Raw genomic sequence first — 17,895 nt, 5'->3', positions numbered from 1 at the left:
GTAAATATAGCATTCTAAAAAGTATTTTGACAGATTTGTGGAAAACAACTTTTATCCCACCATTGGTGTGGCAAAGACAGCTGGATGTCAGGGAGATACAGGCTATCCCTTGATTTCTATATTGATTTCTACTTCAACCTGTGTTTCTTGGTGAGAATATTTCTCTGACCAAAAAAGAAAAGGAGAAAAAGAAATTTGTATTTTTGTGCTGGGTCCTTAAAGTCGCACTCTTGAGCCTGTTTCATGGTACCAGGCCACAGTATTTTCCCAGTTAGAAAAGGAGTTTTAAACAAGGTGGTGTTGACACAGGTCTGCAATCCAATTTTTCAGTATTGTCCTGGTATCTGATTCCAGGTTTTTAAACACGAATTAGATTTCAGGAGACCACGAGTTCTGATTCCGAGACCAAAATGGCCGACAAAATGGATATGTCTTTGGATGACATCATTAAGCTGAACCGGAGCCAGCAAGGCAGTCACGGCAAAGGCCAGGGCTGGAGCAGGGCCGGCTACCAGGGCCGCCACGGTGGTGCCATGCAGGCCCCTGTGAGGGGGAATCGAGGCAGCAGGTCTCTGAAGAACCGGCCTACCATGAGTGGTGGCTCTGCCGGAGGAGGCAGGAACAGGCCGGCTCCCTACAGCAGGCCTATACAAATCTCCAACAAGTGGCAGCATGACCTATTCGACAGTCACTTCCGTGGTGGAGCCAGCATGGACATGGGCGGAAAGCTGTTTGTGTCAAACCTTGACTGCGGGGTGTCAGACGCGGATATTCAGGAACTCTTCTCAGAGTTTGGAACACTGAAGACAGCAGCTGTGCACTATGATTGCTCTGGATGTAGTTTAGGGACAGCACATGTGCACTTTCTACAGAAGGCCGACGCTCTGAAGGCTATCAAACAGTACAATGGTGTCCCTTTAGATGGCCGCCCAATGAACATTCAGCTTGTCTCATCACAGACTGACTCACAAAGAAAACCTGCACAGAGAATGAACAGAGGTGCCATGAGGAGAAACCATGGCTCAGGGTGTTTTGGTGGTGGCCTCATCCGGAGAGGGACCCGTGGAGGCAGCCCTGGAAGAGGTAGAGCTACGAGCAGGAACTCAAAGTAGCATCTTTCTGTCGAGCAGTTGGATGCACAGCTGGATGAGTACCATGCACAGATGGACACCAGTTGAACAGCCGGGCATATCCACAGAAATGACAGGACCCAGAAGCTTTGTCCGTAATCCCTCGAGGGGGGTTAGAAAACTGGACTGTGAGGACAATGGTGGATTTCTTTTTGTTTGTCTCTCTCTGCCATTTTCCCCTGTTTTAAAATGGGATCTAAAAACACATGTAAAGGCTTTTTTTCCCTCCTTTTCTAATACTGAAACAGACCTGTTTTGTACCGAGTTATTTTGGGGATCAGTTTTACTGGTTACTGTTGTGGAGAAGGAGGCATATTCACCTTTGCCATAATAAACTAGACTTGTGTGTAGGAAAGAAAATAAAAAGAGAATTCTGGCTACAAAACCTACTGTGTTTGATTTTGTTGTGAGCTGCCACCTGGTGGTGAGACTGTGTAATTCCCAAAAGAGGAGGGTCAATGCCTGCAGCCTCCGGGGGATTTTTACAGAGAATGGATGTGGCAGAGTTGCAGCAGTCTGCTTTGGGTGGGTGAGAACAGTTTGCTTGCTGTCTCCCTTGCTCCTCCTGAGGGTTTCTTGGAAAAATACTTGTTAAGTGTAATTCTCTCTGGCAGACTTTCATTAAATTTGGTATATAGTAAATTAAGTAATTCATTTTGTGTGCTTTTGTGATCCCAAATATTCAGTTCCATTTCTGCTCCTGAGGTTTGCCTGGGTAGTGATTGGAAGTGGCATTCCAGTTACAGTCACTGAAGGTGGTTTGTAGTTATTTTCAGTGCTATGCCTGTTTATGTCAAATGGGGAATAACTTGTGGGGTCCTATATCATTTAGTACTCGAGTACAGTTCTGTGTTAACAATCCAGGCACTTTCCTTCTGAATGATCTCTTGCTCATGTTGGGGGCAATTAATCCCCCAGATCTGCTCACCTGCGGAGCCAGAAAAATAGTCCTTTAAAGTGGAGAGGGAGGAGACACTAGTGAATGATCCGGGGGGACACAATTCAGGTTTCTCAAATTCTGTGTTACTAGAAATATTTCTATAGACTTTCCATAAGAAAGATCTCCAAATTATCCTGCTATTAGTATGAGAAGACTTTCTACATAAGTTTGGTACTAGTTGGAAAATCAATCTTATACCAATATTCATGGGAGTCATGCCTAGTACATTTAGGTTCTCCTTCAAGATATATCATGGCCTAATGCTCAGAAATAGGCCAGTCTTTCAGGTACAGAAATGACTTTCCTGTGGTTGAGTCCTCCTTAAATCCAATTATAAGCTGTTGGTTACCACCCATGTATGTGTGCTGCTCTTGCAGCCTTCCTGTTACCGTGCTGTGCAGACCATTGTTATGGTTCATAATTTTCATACCTGGGAAGGGCTGTTGGCTTTATGTTGGGAGAAGTCTCGTGTCTTTGTCAAGAAAGAACTGTTGTCCAATAGTGATGTAAGATAGGCGGGACTAGGAGTCCAGAAGGACTCTAGGAAGGAGTAACACAGAAGTCAAGATATAAGGCCATGAGGCAGGATGCCCGGAAATTTCTCCGGTAAGGGAAATACTTAGATTATCAATAATGGGATAAATACTTAAGAAAAGACTAGCCATTAAGAAATATACAAGGCAACAGCTTCATAATTAATATAGCCTCCTGTGTGTTTATTTGGGCCTGATGGGGCTCTGGAACCAGGCAGGCGGGAAGGCTTCCCTTTACAGCTTTAAAATTTCCAGATTACCTTATGATACCAAGGAAGCTAGCCCCATGGTGGAGGCTTTCAATTCTTGTCCACATCAAGACTCCTGGCTCTGAGACGGCGTTTTTCTGTATTGTTTTGGAGGCTCTAAGCCCAGCCTGGCCTCCACCTCACAGAGATATGCTAGCTTCTAGCTCCCGAGTGCTGGGATTAAAGCTGTGTGCCACCACCGCCCAGATAAACCAAGCATTTGAAATGAGGACATGTTCAAGGCCACCAAGCACTACAAGAGATTGAATTATTCTCAGAGAAACTGAGCTCACACCCTTAATCCCAGCACAGAGGAAGTGGAGACAGAAGGGGTGTAGCTTGGCAGAGGGAGGTATATAAGGCAGGAAGAGAGCCAGCTGACCCCATTCAGTCTGAGGATTGCTAGAGACAGGTTCTCCTCCTTTGTGCCTGAGGGTTCACGAGAGGTAAGAAGTCACACTTGGGATTGGGTCTTTGAAATACGACCTTTCAGCATTAACTCTGATTTCTGACTCTGGGTTTACTAAGACTTATTAGTATCCTGGTAACACAAGCTGTTGATTTAATTTGTGTTTTGTTAAACCCCAGTAGTATAACTGTGGAGTTTTTACATGATGTGGGTCAATATCTGCAGCTTACTTACAGTGATTTGTACTCAGAAATGATGTCCTAGGATTGCAGCAGTCTAGCATCTGTGGGTGAGTACAGTGTGTTTGAAATCACATCCAAAATGAGCATTTTTTTATTCCAGGCACATATTGTAAACACTAACATTTAACATTGAAATTTTCCCCCAGCATTAACTTTTCCACAGAGAAATATGCACTGACCAGTAATATATAGCATTCTAAATAGTATTTTGGCAGATTTTGGAAAACGACTTTTATCCCACCATTGGTTAGGCAAAGACAGCTGGATGTCAGTGAGATACAGGCTATCACCTCACTATATTGATTTCAATTTCAACCCGGGCTGGTGGTGACAATGTATCTCTGAAAAGAAAAACAAAAAAGAAATTTGTATTTTTATGCTGTGTCCTTAAAGTTGCCCTCTTGAGCCTGTTTCATGGCACCAAGCTACAATATTTTCCGAGTTAGAAAAGGAGTTTTAAACAAGGTGGTGTTGACACAGGTCTGTAATCCAATTTTTCAGTATTGTCCTGGTATCTGATTCCAGGTGATTAAACATGAATTAGAATTCTGGAGGACACGAGGTCTGATTCCGAGACCACCATGGCCAACAAAATGGATATGTCTTTGGATGATATCATTAAGCTGAACCTGAGCCAGCAAGACAGTGGCGGCAAAGGCCAGGGCTGGAGCAGGGCCGGACACCAGGGCCACCAAGGTGGTGCCATGCAGGCCCTTGTGTGGGGGATTCGATGCACCAAGTCTCTGAAGAACGGGCCTACCCTGAGTGCTGGCTCTGCAGGAGGAGGCAAGACCCGGCCGGCTCCCTACAGCAGGCCTATTCACCTTTCCTACAAGTGGCAGCATGACCGATTCGACAGCCACTTCTGTGGTGGAGCCAGCATGGAGGTGGGCAGAAAGCTGTTTGTGTCAAACCTTGACTGCGGCGTGTCAGACGCGGATATTCAGGAACTCTTCTCAGAGTTTGCAACACTGAAGACAGCAACTGTGCACTACGATCGCTCCGGACGAAGTTTAGGGACAGCACATGTGCACTTTCAACAGAGGGCAGATGCGCTGAAAGCTATGAAATAGTACAATGGTCTCCCTTTAGGTGGCCGCCCCATGATCATTCAGCTTGTCACATCACAGACTGACTCACAAAGAAACCCTGCACAGAGAATGAACAGAGGTGCCATGAGGAGAAACCATGGTTCAGGGTGTTTTGGTGGTGGCCTCATCCGGAGAGGGACCCTTGGAGACAGCCCTGGAAGAGGTAGAGGAACGAGCAGGAACTCAAAGCCGCATCTTTGTGCCGAGAAGCTGGATGCACAGCTGGATGAGTACAATGCACAGATGGACACCAGTTAAACAGCCGTGCAAATCCAAGGAAGTGACAGGACCCAGAAGCTTCGTCCGTAATCCCTCGAGGGAGGGCTGGCAACTGGACTGTGCACACAATGGTGGATTTCTTTTTCGTTCGTCTGTCTCTCTCTCTCTTTTTCCCTGTTTTAAAATGGCATCTAAAAACTCATGTAAAGGCTTTTTTCCCTCTTTTTTTAAATTCTGAAACAGACCTGTTTTGTACCGAGTTATTTTGGCGATCAGTTTTACTGGTATCTTGTGGAGAAGGAGGCATGTTCACCTTTGCCGTAATAAACTAGAATTGTGTGTAGGAAACAAAATAAAAAGAGAATTCTGGCTACAAAACCTATTGTGTTTTAGTTTGTTGTGAGCTGACACCTAGTGGTGAGACTGTGTAATGCCCACAAGAGGAGGGTTAATGCTTCCAGCCTGCTCAGGGAGATTTTTACAGAGAATGGATGTGGCAGAGTTACAGCAGTCTGCTTTCTGTGGGTGAGGACAGTTTGCTTGCTGTCTCCCTTGCTCCTCCTGAGGGTTTCATGGGAAATTACTTGTTGAGTGTATTTCTTTCTGGCACATTTTCATTAAATTTGGTCTCTAGTAAATTAAGTAATTCATTTTGTGTGCTTGTGTGACCCCAAGTATTCAGTTCCATTTCTGCTCCTGAGGTTGGACTGGGAATTGATTGGAAGTGGCATTCAAGATACACTCGCTGAAGGTGGTTTCTATTTATTTTCAGTGCTATGCCTGTTTATGTCAAATGGGGAAAAACTTGTGGGGTCCTATATCATTAACTACTCGAGTACAGTTCTGTGTTAACAATCCAGGCACTTTCCTTCTGAATGATCTCTTGCTCATGTTGGGGGCATTTAATCCCCCAGATATCCTCACCTGCGGAGCCAGAAAAATAGGCCTAGAAAGTGGAGAGGGAGGAGACACTAATGAATCATCCGGGGGGACACAATTCAGTTTTCTCTTACTAGAAATAATTCTATAGTCTTCCAATGAGAAAATTCTCAGAATTATCCTTTTATAGCTATGAGAAGACTTTGTACATAAGAATTGGTACTAGTTGGAAAATCAATCTAATAGAATATTCATGGGAGTCATGCCTAGTACATTTAGGTTCTCCTTCAAGATATAACCTTGCCTAATGCTCAGAAATAGGCCAGGCTTTCAGGTCCAGAAATGACTTTCCTGTGGTTGAGTCCTCCTTAAGTCCAATTATAAGCTGTTGGTTACCATCCATGTATGTGTGCTGCTCTTGCAGCCTTCAGGTTATCAAGCAATGCAGACCATTGTTATTGTTCATAATTTTCACACCTGGGACTTACTGTTCGCTTTAAAATTTTACAGATTGCCTTATGATACCAAGAAAGGTAGGTCCCATTGAGGAGGCTTTAAATTCTTGTCCACATCACAACTCCTGGCTCTGACTGAAGCACATGGCTTCTTCTGCATAGGCCTCACCTGCTACTTCTGGGAATCAAAGTGGACAATCACAGTAGAATGTACTGTTTTTGAAATATCAAGAACATCTGTGACAAAGTATATCAAAGCAGAATGCTGTGGTTTCTTTATGAGAATGTCCATGACCCTGGTGAAGAGCATCATGAATTAAGATTGGAAGATATCATTTATACTCTAACTGGATATGCTTATAGATACTTAGATATATTACAGCCATATTTATAGATGATAATATTTAGAAACGTTAAAACTTTTTCATACAGCCTTACTGTTATTTTATTCTCTCTTCTTTTTTATTTATGTCTATCACTTCTCCGTTAATCACACACACACACACACACACACACACACACACGTACACATAAACACTCACACACTCAATTTCTTCCTTTTAGGATTATTATTTCCTGTTTTTTCTACTGCCCATTATTCCCTGCTCCATAGAGGAGTCTTCTTTTACTTTTGTGAATATTCCTGTTACTTCAGATTTTGTACTCTCTTTTAAAGCTTGGAGGAAAGAACGTCCTATAAGAGAGAAGATGCCGTCTCTTTTTCTGGGTTTGAGTGTAGCCACTCAATATGATCTTTTCTTGATCCATCTATTTAGCAGAAAAGCTCATGATTTCAATTCTCTTTACAACTGAATAATGTTTCATAATGTATGTATACCACATTTTCACTATCTATTTGTCCAGTTCAGAGATATTTAGCATGCTTCCATTTTGTGGCTATTGTGAAGACAGCCTGATCAAGTAATTTTGGAAAATGATACTAAGTCCTTTGAGACTATGCCAAGGCATGAAAGGGCTGGGTTGACTTGCTGAATTAATTTAATTAGAGGATTTTTTTATTTGAAGATTGTCCATATTGCTTTCCAGAGGGGCTAGATATTTGGTGACGGTATTTTTATTTACTAGGTCTTTCTTTGTGATGTTGTTGCTGCTTTTTATTGTTAGCGGTATTTTTCTTCCATCTGTGTGAGAATTAATGATTTGCTGTCTTGCCCATGTATGATTACCTCACATTTCTCTGGAGTATAGGATTCCTCACATGAAATTTATTATTTCCCATGTTATCATGGGTAAATCCTCTGATTCTCCTGTACTAATTTTAAATCTAATTATTGTCTGCAAATCTGCTTTAGTGAAATCAATTATCTCAACTTGAGAAAACTTTGAAATGAACTTCCATCCCTGTCAATTTTAAGATATATTTGTTTCTTGATGCAATAATATAGTTAGACTGATTTTTCCTTCAACTTTAAATGACATTTAGTGTTCTCTGGATTTAAGATCATTATCTGGATATCTGATTTTTTGGTTGCTAGGGTATCTTCATGTGATTTGACATTTTCCCTTTTTTATTATGTAATTTTAAATAGCTTGTTTCACATGTCAATCCCAGTTCCCTCTCCCTCCAGCACCCACCCCCCATCCCCCCAAGCCTCCCACTCTATTCCCACTTCCTTCCACATAGGGGATATCCAGAGTCTGTCATTTCGCTCATGGCAGGGTAGAGGAACTCCGCTAAAAGTCCCGGCTGAGAGAACATCCCTCTTTGTGTTATGGACACACTAATTGCCTTTTGTATGCCAGGGATAAACACTGATCTATTGCCCAGGGTCTCATAGGTTGTCCTGGCCTCCTCACCGACTCTCACTCAGGGGTTCTGGATCAGTCCCATGTTGGACTTCCACTGTCTGTATGGGTTCCAAGAGCCCCCTTTGTTCAGATCAGCTGTCTTTGCTGGATTTGTCAGCACATTCTTTGCCAATTTTTTCATCATTCCTCTATCTCTGTCACTGGGTTCCATGGGTGCAGTTCAGTGTTTAACTGTGGTTGTTTTTCTCTGCTTCCATCAGTCACTGTATGAAAGTTCTAGGATGGCATATCGTGTAAACAACATTTTCTCAAACAACTCTCAGTATTAATTTTTTCTTTTTTTTCATCCCTTATATGAATGAGTGCAAGTCATCTATCTGTCCATTGCTCCTGAAAGATAAATATAAAGAAAAAAACAGAAGGAATTGACTGAATCTCCAATAACCATGACCCAGCTTAGTGGACATGTCCACATTTATAGAAATATTATATGTTCAGATACTGCAAATCATTAAGTTTGGTGCTAGAAATACTTTAAATTTTATTCTGAAAATTGTTTTAAATAAACAAACAACAAAAATTTACACACTGCAAATAATCAGATCCAAACTCCGTAACAAAAATATATAAAGTTATTTAGTAAGAATACTCCCTGGGGGCCTTTAATCTCAGCACTCAGTAGGCAGAGGCAGGGAGATCTCTGTGAGTTCTAGACCAGCACGGTCTGCAAGAGCTTGTTCTACTACAGCTTCCAAAGCCATAGAGAAACCCTCCAAAATAGTAACTGGGAACATAAACACTAGAGACTTACAAAACGGTTTTACACATTGGTTATTGAATATATATTTATCAAGTTATCCATCAGAAAAAAGAAAAAAAACTGTGATAGAATTAGAGCTAGAAGAGCTTTATATACCTGATTTTATAAGTGGTGTTCATTCCCTTTATACAGTCCTTCATCTAGCTTGATATTCGATATTCTTTGTTGGCTTTCCTCATTATTCAAGTGTGCCCTCTTGCATATTGTTTCTCATATACACATATTATTGACTAGTTTTTGTGTATGAGGAAAATGGAGTTTCCTCTTTCTGACATTTTGTGACTTCACTAAATAGTAAACATTCTAAGTCCATTTTACAGGAAATTTTGTTGATATTTTCTATTCAAATGCAAGGTATTCAGTTATATATATACATATATATATGTATATATATAATTTTTGATTGTAATACTATGCTATGGTGAATGCAGTAGCAGTGAATAATGTGTGTAAATATTGTAAGTATTGGGATGTGGAGGTATCTGGTTATGTCCTGAGTAGTGACACTGATGGGTCTTCTATTTTCTCTTCAGTTTTCTCAATAATTTCCATACTGATTCCCATGATGACTTTATGAATTTGCACTTCTCTAAAAGCACCATCAGTGTGAGTGTTTCTTTCACTCCTGATCTTTACTAATAATTGTTTAATTGTTAGTTGATAACATCTAAATTTCAAATCATCTCGTGTTTATGATTACATAAAGTCATTGTAGGGATCCTGAACACTTGCAATATTTACTGGCCATATGTGTATTTGTCTTTGAAGTGTGTCTATTGAATTACCCATTTCTAGGATTGCAGTATTAGTTCTTTTTTATATAATTTGTGAAATTCTTTTTATTCTATGTATGAGCCCTTATCTGAAGTATTTTTGGTATAGATTGTCTCCTGCCAATTGGGTGTCTTTGTGGACTGCTAATTGTTTCCATACAGAAATATTTTGTATTCATATAGTCCCATATGAGTTGTTTCTGTCCTGTTTGTGCTCTCTCTAATCAATAAGATTTTAATCATCCCAACTTCCTGGTGGGTATACTGTATTTCTTGAGTTGTAGGTGTTTCTGGCTTTAAATAAGGCTTTTCATTTATTTGAATGAATTTTTACAAGTGAAAGATGAGAACCTAATTAAATTGCCAGAATGATTTGTAGAAAAGGGCACATTTTTTAATGTTCATTTGCCTCCTGTGTTAAATAGTAAATATGTTTAACTTTCTGCTTTTCTTTCTTATTCTTCTACCATATTCCCTCATCTTCATTTTTCATGACAATACCATGGAACATTTATAACTATAGCTTTACAATGTAATTCTATAAACCCACACTGATAGCAGTTTTATCCTTTTAGTCCTTTCCAAACAATTTCTCCCTGGAAGTTAAATATCTTACCTGAATTGATGACCTGTAATTTGAAAAATTTCCATTTTAACACATAACTATAAAATACATGTTCTTGGGGTGGACCTGTTCCTTGGTGCTTTTTAGGGCATGGAGTTCTAATTCGCCATCACCAATTCTCTCAGGATTGTTACCTGGGTGCCTCTCTACATGGGGCATACTCTGCAAAGGTGGCCATTGTGTTGGGTGGCCTTTGGGAATATTCCCATGCATGTGATGTGGGGCAGCTCCAAAGGAGCCTCCTCTTTCTTATTTGTCATTAGACGATGATATTTTACCAAAACTGGTCCGGCGGCAGAGTTAAACATTTTTTGACAAAGTTAACTAGATTAGGAATGTCCATGGCCCAGAAGAGACAAAAAAGGAGCCAATGAGGGTTACCAGGAGGGATGGTAAGAGGTGGACAGCCATGGAACTGTGGAGAACCAATTTATTAACAAGATTGTTGTTTTTCTCTTTCGCTCTTTCTTTTTTCTAAGCCTCTAGAACCATGGCTGTACTATCCAAGATGACTCATGTCCAACTGACATAGAAATAACATTCTTCTTTCAGGGCCATGCAAAGACCCCCTTGTTAGAAGAAGAGTAAATCTAAGCCTCATCTTTTTGTAAGACCATTTCTGCCAGGGTTTGGTGGGACTCTTCTAAACAGGCTATTTGATTTTGTAATTCCTTGACGTCTCTGTCAATGGAGGCACAGAGTTCCCGGTAGTTGGATTTACCAGCTACCAGGGCAGAGATATCTTCAACGGCTCCAACGGTGCTAATTCCTAAAAGGACAGCAAGTGTAACAGTCATAATGTGTTCTTTACATATGCAAAGGTATTGGGAGGTCTCACAGAAATGAAAGAATTCATCAGGATGGTGACAGGATAGGCAGGGGATGGCCTTTACCAATGCACAGAAGCCAACCTCCTGGAAAACTAGAATGGAAAGGCAGGGCATAAGACCATCAAGACAGGTGCAGTATGAACCATTTGTGTGGGGGCAGCAAAATCATCAGGGAAGCTGAGGATTAAAGTTTTGTTGCAGAAAAAAGTGTGGGAATGGGGAGGGTTAAGATTGTCCAGAGAAATGATGCATAGGCCAGATCCTATGACCTGTTGCAAGGTGAGGTGGGAAATGCATTTATCTGGACTCCATCAGCAATAGTGGGAGTCAATGGTGGTAGTATATGTGATAGCAGGAGTTATTGTAAGTGGTAAATGCTGCAAGAACAGCCAATCCCTCATAAAAATGGTAGGAGTGATATAGCAATGCCAGCAATCTGCCATCAGCTGGGGGTGGTACTATTTCCTACAAAAAAGGCGTGGTGTATTAGATCTAAAATAACATCTCCTATATCAGAAAAAAGGGTGTCATGATTCTCAATGGGGAGAGAGGGTGTGGAGAATGGCTCAGGGTGAAGTGTGCTATGGGATTGGGTGATCTATTAATGGAATTTGGCATCTAATGGTGGGTTTAGGGGCAGAAGATATCTGTCCTCCTCCCAAGACTTTATTCAGGTCCAAAGGTACCTGAAGTCCATGGATTATGGTAATTTCTTTGTGTAATTTAATTGAGAAGGTAAGGTCTTCATCATATGCATATACTCTGTACCAGTTTAGAGCATGATATCCTGAGATGGTGAGGTGAATCTTTAAGGGATTGCACCAACCTTGTGAGGAGGAGGAAGGCTGACAATCTGGAGGGTGCTGCTACATGCAAGTAGAATTGTGGCGTTGTCTGACATAAGGAGGGGAAGAATGTGGGTAGCAGACTGTCATTTAAATGTAATCCCAATTGAAAGTGGGATACCAATATGTTCCTCCAGTCATCTCTCAGCCCCAAGACAGACAAAAGAAATCCAAAGGGCCCCACATATTACAAGAAGGCTATAGTCCTGGGTGGGCCGGGGCACATTTAAAAGGGATAGGCCCTAAGCATCTCTGGTGATGTGAGCATACAGCATAGGTGGCCCCCTAAAAGGGAATGCTGGTCATGTTTTGCTTATCAAAATCTTCCTTGATGCCTTAGGAGGCTCTAGCACTGAGTGCATTTTTACAAACTTCTGGGTTGAGGGAATCTGCCCACCAAGGAATGTGTTGAGTCTTCAATGCAGACCAGAGAACTACCCAGGTATAATTCCATGGCTCATGGGGGTTAGGTTTTTTGGGCAGGGCCTTAGAGAACATGAGAACCGAAGGGATCAGGGTAAGGATGAACAATTTAGGGATCAAAAATGCATCCATGTCAATGAGGTTGTCTGTCTTCTTTTCATCTTGACCTTTGATGTCATCTTTTTGAGGTTCATCTGGGGAGAGAACAAAGGAACAGGACTCATGCAAAGAGGGTCTAATGACCTGATATGTTGGGAGGGCAGAGAAATGTTTAACAAGTCTCTGGGGTAGACAGCGAGGGGAAATATTGACCTGGTCATAAATGCAAGCAGAGCCATGGCTTAAGATCAAGTCGGGATCCGATTCATGCCAGGAATTAGTGAGTGGATACTTCAATTTGACAAAGTGTATGTGGAAGATGGCTTGGGGTGCCAACAGCCCTCTGTATAAGACTTGCCATTTTCATCATCTTGGAGATAGTTTAGCATGAAGAGAGCATGACTGACAAGAAGGCAGGGGTGGGGAGGTAGGGATTGGGGGTGTGGTGGAGGATCGGAGGGAAATGTGGAGCCTCATATGATTGGCTCACAATCTGAAGCCTTGTCACTGGGGATTTTAGGCAATGGCCGTTATGTGTGTGACATTGAACGTGGAGGAAAATTGTTTAAATTTCTGCGAGGTGTAACCTGGGCCATTATCTGATTTTATCCTTGTAGGAGCTCCAAGGGTGGCCAAGGAAAGGAGGACATGATTAATAACATCTTTAATGGCCACACCAGTTTGGAGGTAGGCAAATATAAATCCTGAGAAAGTATCAGCATTGACATGGAGATATTTAAGCTTAGTAAAATGAGCCAGGTGGCATTGGAGGTCAGGCATCCAGGGTAGACCCACAAATGTGGGGGGGTAGGTAAGATGGAGGAACAGCCTAAATCTCTGATTGTGGGTGTCAATTGAGGAACTTGGGGAGTCTATGGCCACTGAGAGTGGGAATAGTATTTATCTCTAGCACATGAATAGGCTTTTTGAGCACATTTCTTGTGGAGGAATTCCTTGTTCAGCCTGGATACAGGGGCGGGTTGGACCTATCACCAAATATTGAGACAGATCTGATGATTCCCCCATGGAATTCCTCATTCTCGCTTAGGAGTGAATGGGTGTAGGATGGTGAGATGCTGGAGAAGAGGGAGGACTAGAGATAGGGAGCTGGGATTGGGGAGTAAATGAGATTATTAAATTTACCTAAAATATGAAATCCCCATGGACTTGTGACTTAGTGGCATACAATATCAGAACTCTAGAGTCAGAAGGAAGTGGTTCACTGAGATTTCAGTAGGTTTCATAGTCCAAACTCCAAGACAAATAGAGCTACACAAAGAAACCCAACCTGATGAAACAAAACAATAAAAAATGACATAATACTAGAGCAAACACATGATTTCATTTGGAAGTAATGAAGAACATGAGGAACTATTTACTTCACAAAAATTCGAAATGATATATCTCATTAACTCCCCATAAACCCTTATGAATGTATACGATACTTGTTGGGATACTCCCTCAGACTTAAACAAGTCAAAAATGCCCCCAGTATTACACAATTGCTTATTTTAGTATTTCTGAACAGTTATGGGTCTCTGCATTACCCACTACCAAATGAAAGAGGATACTTCTTTCACCAAATTTGAGTATAGTAAGAAGGGATAATTCTAAACATGAATATTTAGATGACACATTAGAAAATACATCATTAACAAAACAGAAGTAGGTACACTCCTTTAACCTATAGGTAACAATCTAAACCAATCAAGAAAGATATTGGTTATATCCATAAATAGTTATGCCAGCATTGCAACAGCATTTGCCTCATATGTTGTTACTGTAAGATGCAGGTTCAGGGGAAATTAAGATATCTGACAATTTTGTCTGTCAGCATCATACGAAAGGGAGTGAGGAAGGAGAGTTTCCAGGTACACTCAACATTGGTCAGTCTGTCTGTCTGAATGAGAATGTTTCTATGTCTACCTCTCCCGATGACTCTCAGACAAATGCACCAAAACACATAGGCAAGTGAACTGTGGTGTATTTAACAACACAATATAAGAAGTGTGTTCAAACAAGAGCACTGGTAATGACCAGTTTTATTTGGCGTTACTCTCTGGCATCCCTGCCCATTTATTCCTAGGAAAATAACCTGTACTTGGTTCTGAGAGGTATGTTACATACACTTTTTTACTGGGAGCAGCATGTTTTATTCATATGGGATGCCTCTGTTCAATGTTTTAAAATTCCTAATATACATCCAACCCACCAGTCCTCCTTTTTTCAGCCCGATTCCAAGGTCAACATCAAGTGCACATTAGTCAATTCCCACATTTATATAGCACTTTTGTTCTATGATTCTCAATAAATACTGGTTTCACTTCCAGAGGTCCCAAAGTCTATGAATGCTCTGATATCCACATTCAGAGTACCTGGTACAGTCTCATGCTGGTTCCCTAACTTTCAGTCTGTGGTCCATTAACTCCCACTTGCTCAGATCAGCTTTTTCTGTGTGTTTTCCCAGCACGGACTTGACCAAGTGCTCATCACACTTCCCTCTGTATAGCTGGATTCATTGAGTTCCAATCAGTGTGTAGTTATGAATATCTGCTTCTTGTTCAATAAGCTAGTAGACGAAGTCTCTATGAGGTAGTAATCAATCTCATTATAGGAGAAGGACATTTAATGTACCCTCTCCACAATTGCTTTTGATTCTTAGTTGTGTCCATCCTTGTGGATCCACAGAAATTTCTTTCATGCCAGATTTCTTGTTAAGCACATAAAGGCTAGCTCTTTTAAGGTATCTTTTTCCTTGCTGCATTTCTCTGTTCTTTCCCCAACTCCATCTTGTGATCCCTTGTTCTCTCCTTTTCCCATCTCTCCCCTTACCTTCTCTCTCCCCATGCTCCGTATTTACTTAGGAGCTTCTACTTTTCCCTGTCTTCATGGGTCCATTTATGATTTCTTAGTATTCTTTTAATACCCTAACTTCTCTGGGACTGTGGATTGTGTGCTGGTTTTCCTTTGCTCTATGTTTATGAGAGAGTAAATATGTTTTTCTTTCAGTGTCTGCCTTAACTCACTCAGGATATTTTCTTCTATTTCCTGAGATTTCATTGTTTTTTTCACTGGGTAGTACAACATTGTGTAAATGAACTATAATTTCTTTATACATTCTTTGGTTTAAGGTCATGTAGTTTGCTTCCAGGTTCTGGCTTTGCAAATAATACTGCTGTGAACATAGATATTGTTTTATGTATGTGCAACTTTTGGGTATGTACCTAAGATAAGAATTTCTGGATCTTGAGGTTGACTGTTTCCCATTTTCCCGAGAAATTGCCATACTGATTTCCAAAATTTGCAGTCCCACCAGCAGTGGAAGAATGTTCCCACTTCTTCAAATCCTCTCCAGCATAAAATCTCATTAGTATTTTTGATTTTAGACATTCTGGCAGGTGTAAGTTTGTATCTTCTTTTGATTAACATTTCTTTAATGGATAAGGATGTTGAGCAATTTCTTAAGTTTACTTTAGCGATTTTGGACTTCCTCTATTGAGAGTTCCCTATTTTGATATGTAACAAAATATTTCCTGTAATTAGTTTTTAATGTATGGGTGGTGGTAGAACAAGCCTTCAACACAAGGTCTTGGGAGATAGAACCTGTCTACTGTTCAGAATTCCAAGACAGTAAGGACTACACGGTGACCCCAGTATCAAAACAATACATCCCAAAACAACAAAACTAATTATCACATGAAAAAGATATCTGTCTCTGAGTTTTACCTGATATAAAACCAGATAATGCACAGAGTAGTGCATCTTTAATCCCAGCAATCCAGAAGAGCAATAGTTGGATCTCAGCCATTTTGTGGTCATCCTTTTCTATAAAGGGCAGAATATCCAAAGATCTTACTCATGTAAACACAGTCTCAAAAATGGAAAGTAGCCAAAACAACCAAAAAAACCATAAATATACAGCCGAAAAGAAAATACAGGCTGATAGGATCATTTGAAAAATTTCTGAGTCATATAGGATGGTATACAGCATGACTCCAGCACTTCTAATGCAGATATCTGGGAATTTAGGCCAGCAGGATCTGTAAAGATATTTCCAGGACTGCCAGCTTTACACAGAGAAAACTTGAGTAAAAAATCTTTCTATTATGTTATTAAATATTTTCCTATTTAATATTACTCAGAATAAATAGAATAGTTTATTTTATTTAATTTTTTATTTAGGTTAGAAACATTCTTGTTTCACATGCCCATCCCAGCTCCCTCTCCCTCCCCTTCTTTCCTGCCCTCCTCAATAGGTACACACCCAGTACCAAGGGAGGGTGAGGCCCTCCACATTACATTGGATCTCCTGTGACTGTCATTTCACCCAGGGCAGGGCAGGGCCTATTCCCTCCTGCAAGTGTCTTGGCTGAGAGAGACTCCCATATTTTGGCATGGTCACTCAAAGTCTATTTGTATGCCACTGATAAGTACTTCCTCTGGCGCCATAGATTTCCTAGGCCTCCCCACTGACACCAATATTCAGGGGCTCTGGGTCAGTCCCATGCCTTCCACACGGACATCAATCTGTGGTCCCAGAGATCTCCCTTGTTCAGGTCAACAGTTTCTATGAGTTAAACTAGCATAAATGACCTGAGAAAAGCCACCAGGGTATTTAACCTGCTCCCCCCCACTGGAAAGGAACCATGGGCTCATACCCTTCAAGGGGAAATAGAATCCTACTGCACCCACAGGAAGAAATGATGGCAAGGAGACAATACATAAACATACCCACCAACAGAAAAAACAATATGACAATGCCAGAATCTACACCAGCAAAACCTGAACAGTCCATTGTGGAAGAAACAGATGAGAAAGACCTTAAAATCTATAGTTGATTTTAAACAAGATGTTTATTTAAACAACAAGAATCATCACTTGAAGTGAAAACTATCTAGGACCATTTTGTTCAAGAGTAATTTACCCCTAGTTAAAGACAGATTGTCCTATATGTAACAGCTATGTCCAAATAAGTCATAAAATTGTCCTCAGTTTTACAAGGATGAATGAAAAACATTAAAATTCTCCAATCAAACTAAATATGCAAGGATTTTGTTGAAGGGTTCTCTTTTTAAAACATAGAGAGAAAAATAATTTACTGGAATATGAAGAGCTGACTAAGCATGCCCTAATGGAGAAAGGAGGATATTTTCACAGAACCAGCATTCCCCACCCTCACCATCTCCATCTGATCTCAATCAAAACAAGATACTCGACATTTAGTTTAAAAAAGAAAAAAAAACATTGCAATATGTTTGTGAATTTATCAGTTCTTCCTGTAAAAGAAGGAAATAGTGACAGCGAAACAAAAAAAATTAGAGAAAACTATATGTGTTAATTGTGCCTTTCAAATATCAAGTGTATTCTGGGGTAATGTAGCTGGTTTCCCTTTTAGTAGACAGCTCCTGTTACTGCTGTAGCACATCAGTATTGTCTTTATCCTCCATTTCCAACTGTGCTGGTCTGTCTGTCTCATTGGTTGGTTGTCAGTCAAACCAGAATCTGTTCTGCCTCATTGACAATACTTGTGGGTCACAATAGGCTTTCATTAATTTAATAAGTGT

The 17,895-nt window shown here is 40.7% G+C and overlaps 1 protein-coding gene and 1 pseudogene across 2 annotated transcripts; both read left to right on the top strand.

Moving 5' to 3' along the window:
• The first annotated feature begins 392 nt into the window (after positions 1–392).
• Positions 393–1,112, top strand: LOC121138634 (THO complex subunit 4-like). Of its 2 annotated transcripts, XM_040741298.1 has the most exons (2): positions 393–469; positions 548–1,112. In XM_040741298.1, the coding sequence occupies exons 1-2, from the start codon at positions 411–413 to the stop codon at positions 1,110–1,112; spliced, it is 624 nt and encodes a 207-aa protein (XP_040597232.1). In that variant the 5' UTR covers positions 393–410. The 2 variants fall into 2 exon arrangements, with proteins under 2 accessions (XP_040597232.1, XP_040597231.1); XM_040741297.1 differs by having other exon boundaries at positions 393–1,112.
• Positions 1,113–4,056: 2,944 nt separating this feature from the next.
• LOC121138635 lies at positions 4,057–5,137 on the top strand (annotated as a pseudogene).
• Positions 5,138–17,895: the final 12,758 nt, after the last annotated feature.

Source organism: Mesocricetus auratus, unplaced genomic scaffold, assembly GCF_017639785.1.
Source record: "Mesocricetus auratus isolate SY011 unplaced genomic scaffold, BCM_Maur_2.0 contig_5316_pilon_obj, whole genome shotgun sequence".
Taxonomy (NCBI): domain Eukaryota; kingdom Metazoa; phylum Chordata; class Mammalia; order Rodentia; family Cricetidae; genus Mesocricetus; species Mesocricetus auratus.
Note: the sequence above shows the minus strand (reverse complement) of the source record. Positions and strands in the feature narration are given on the sequence as shown.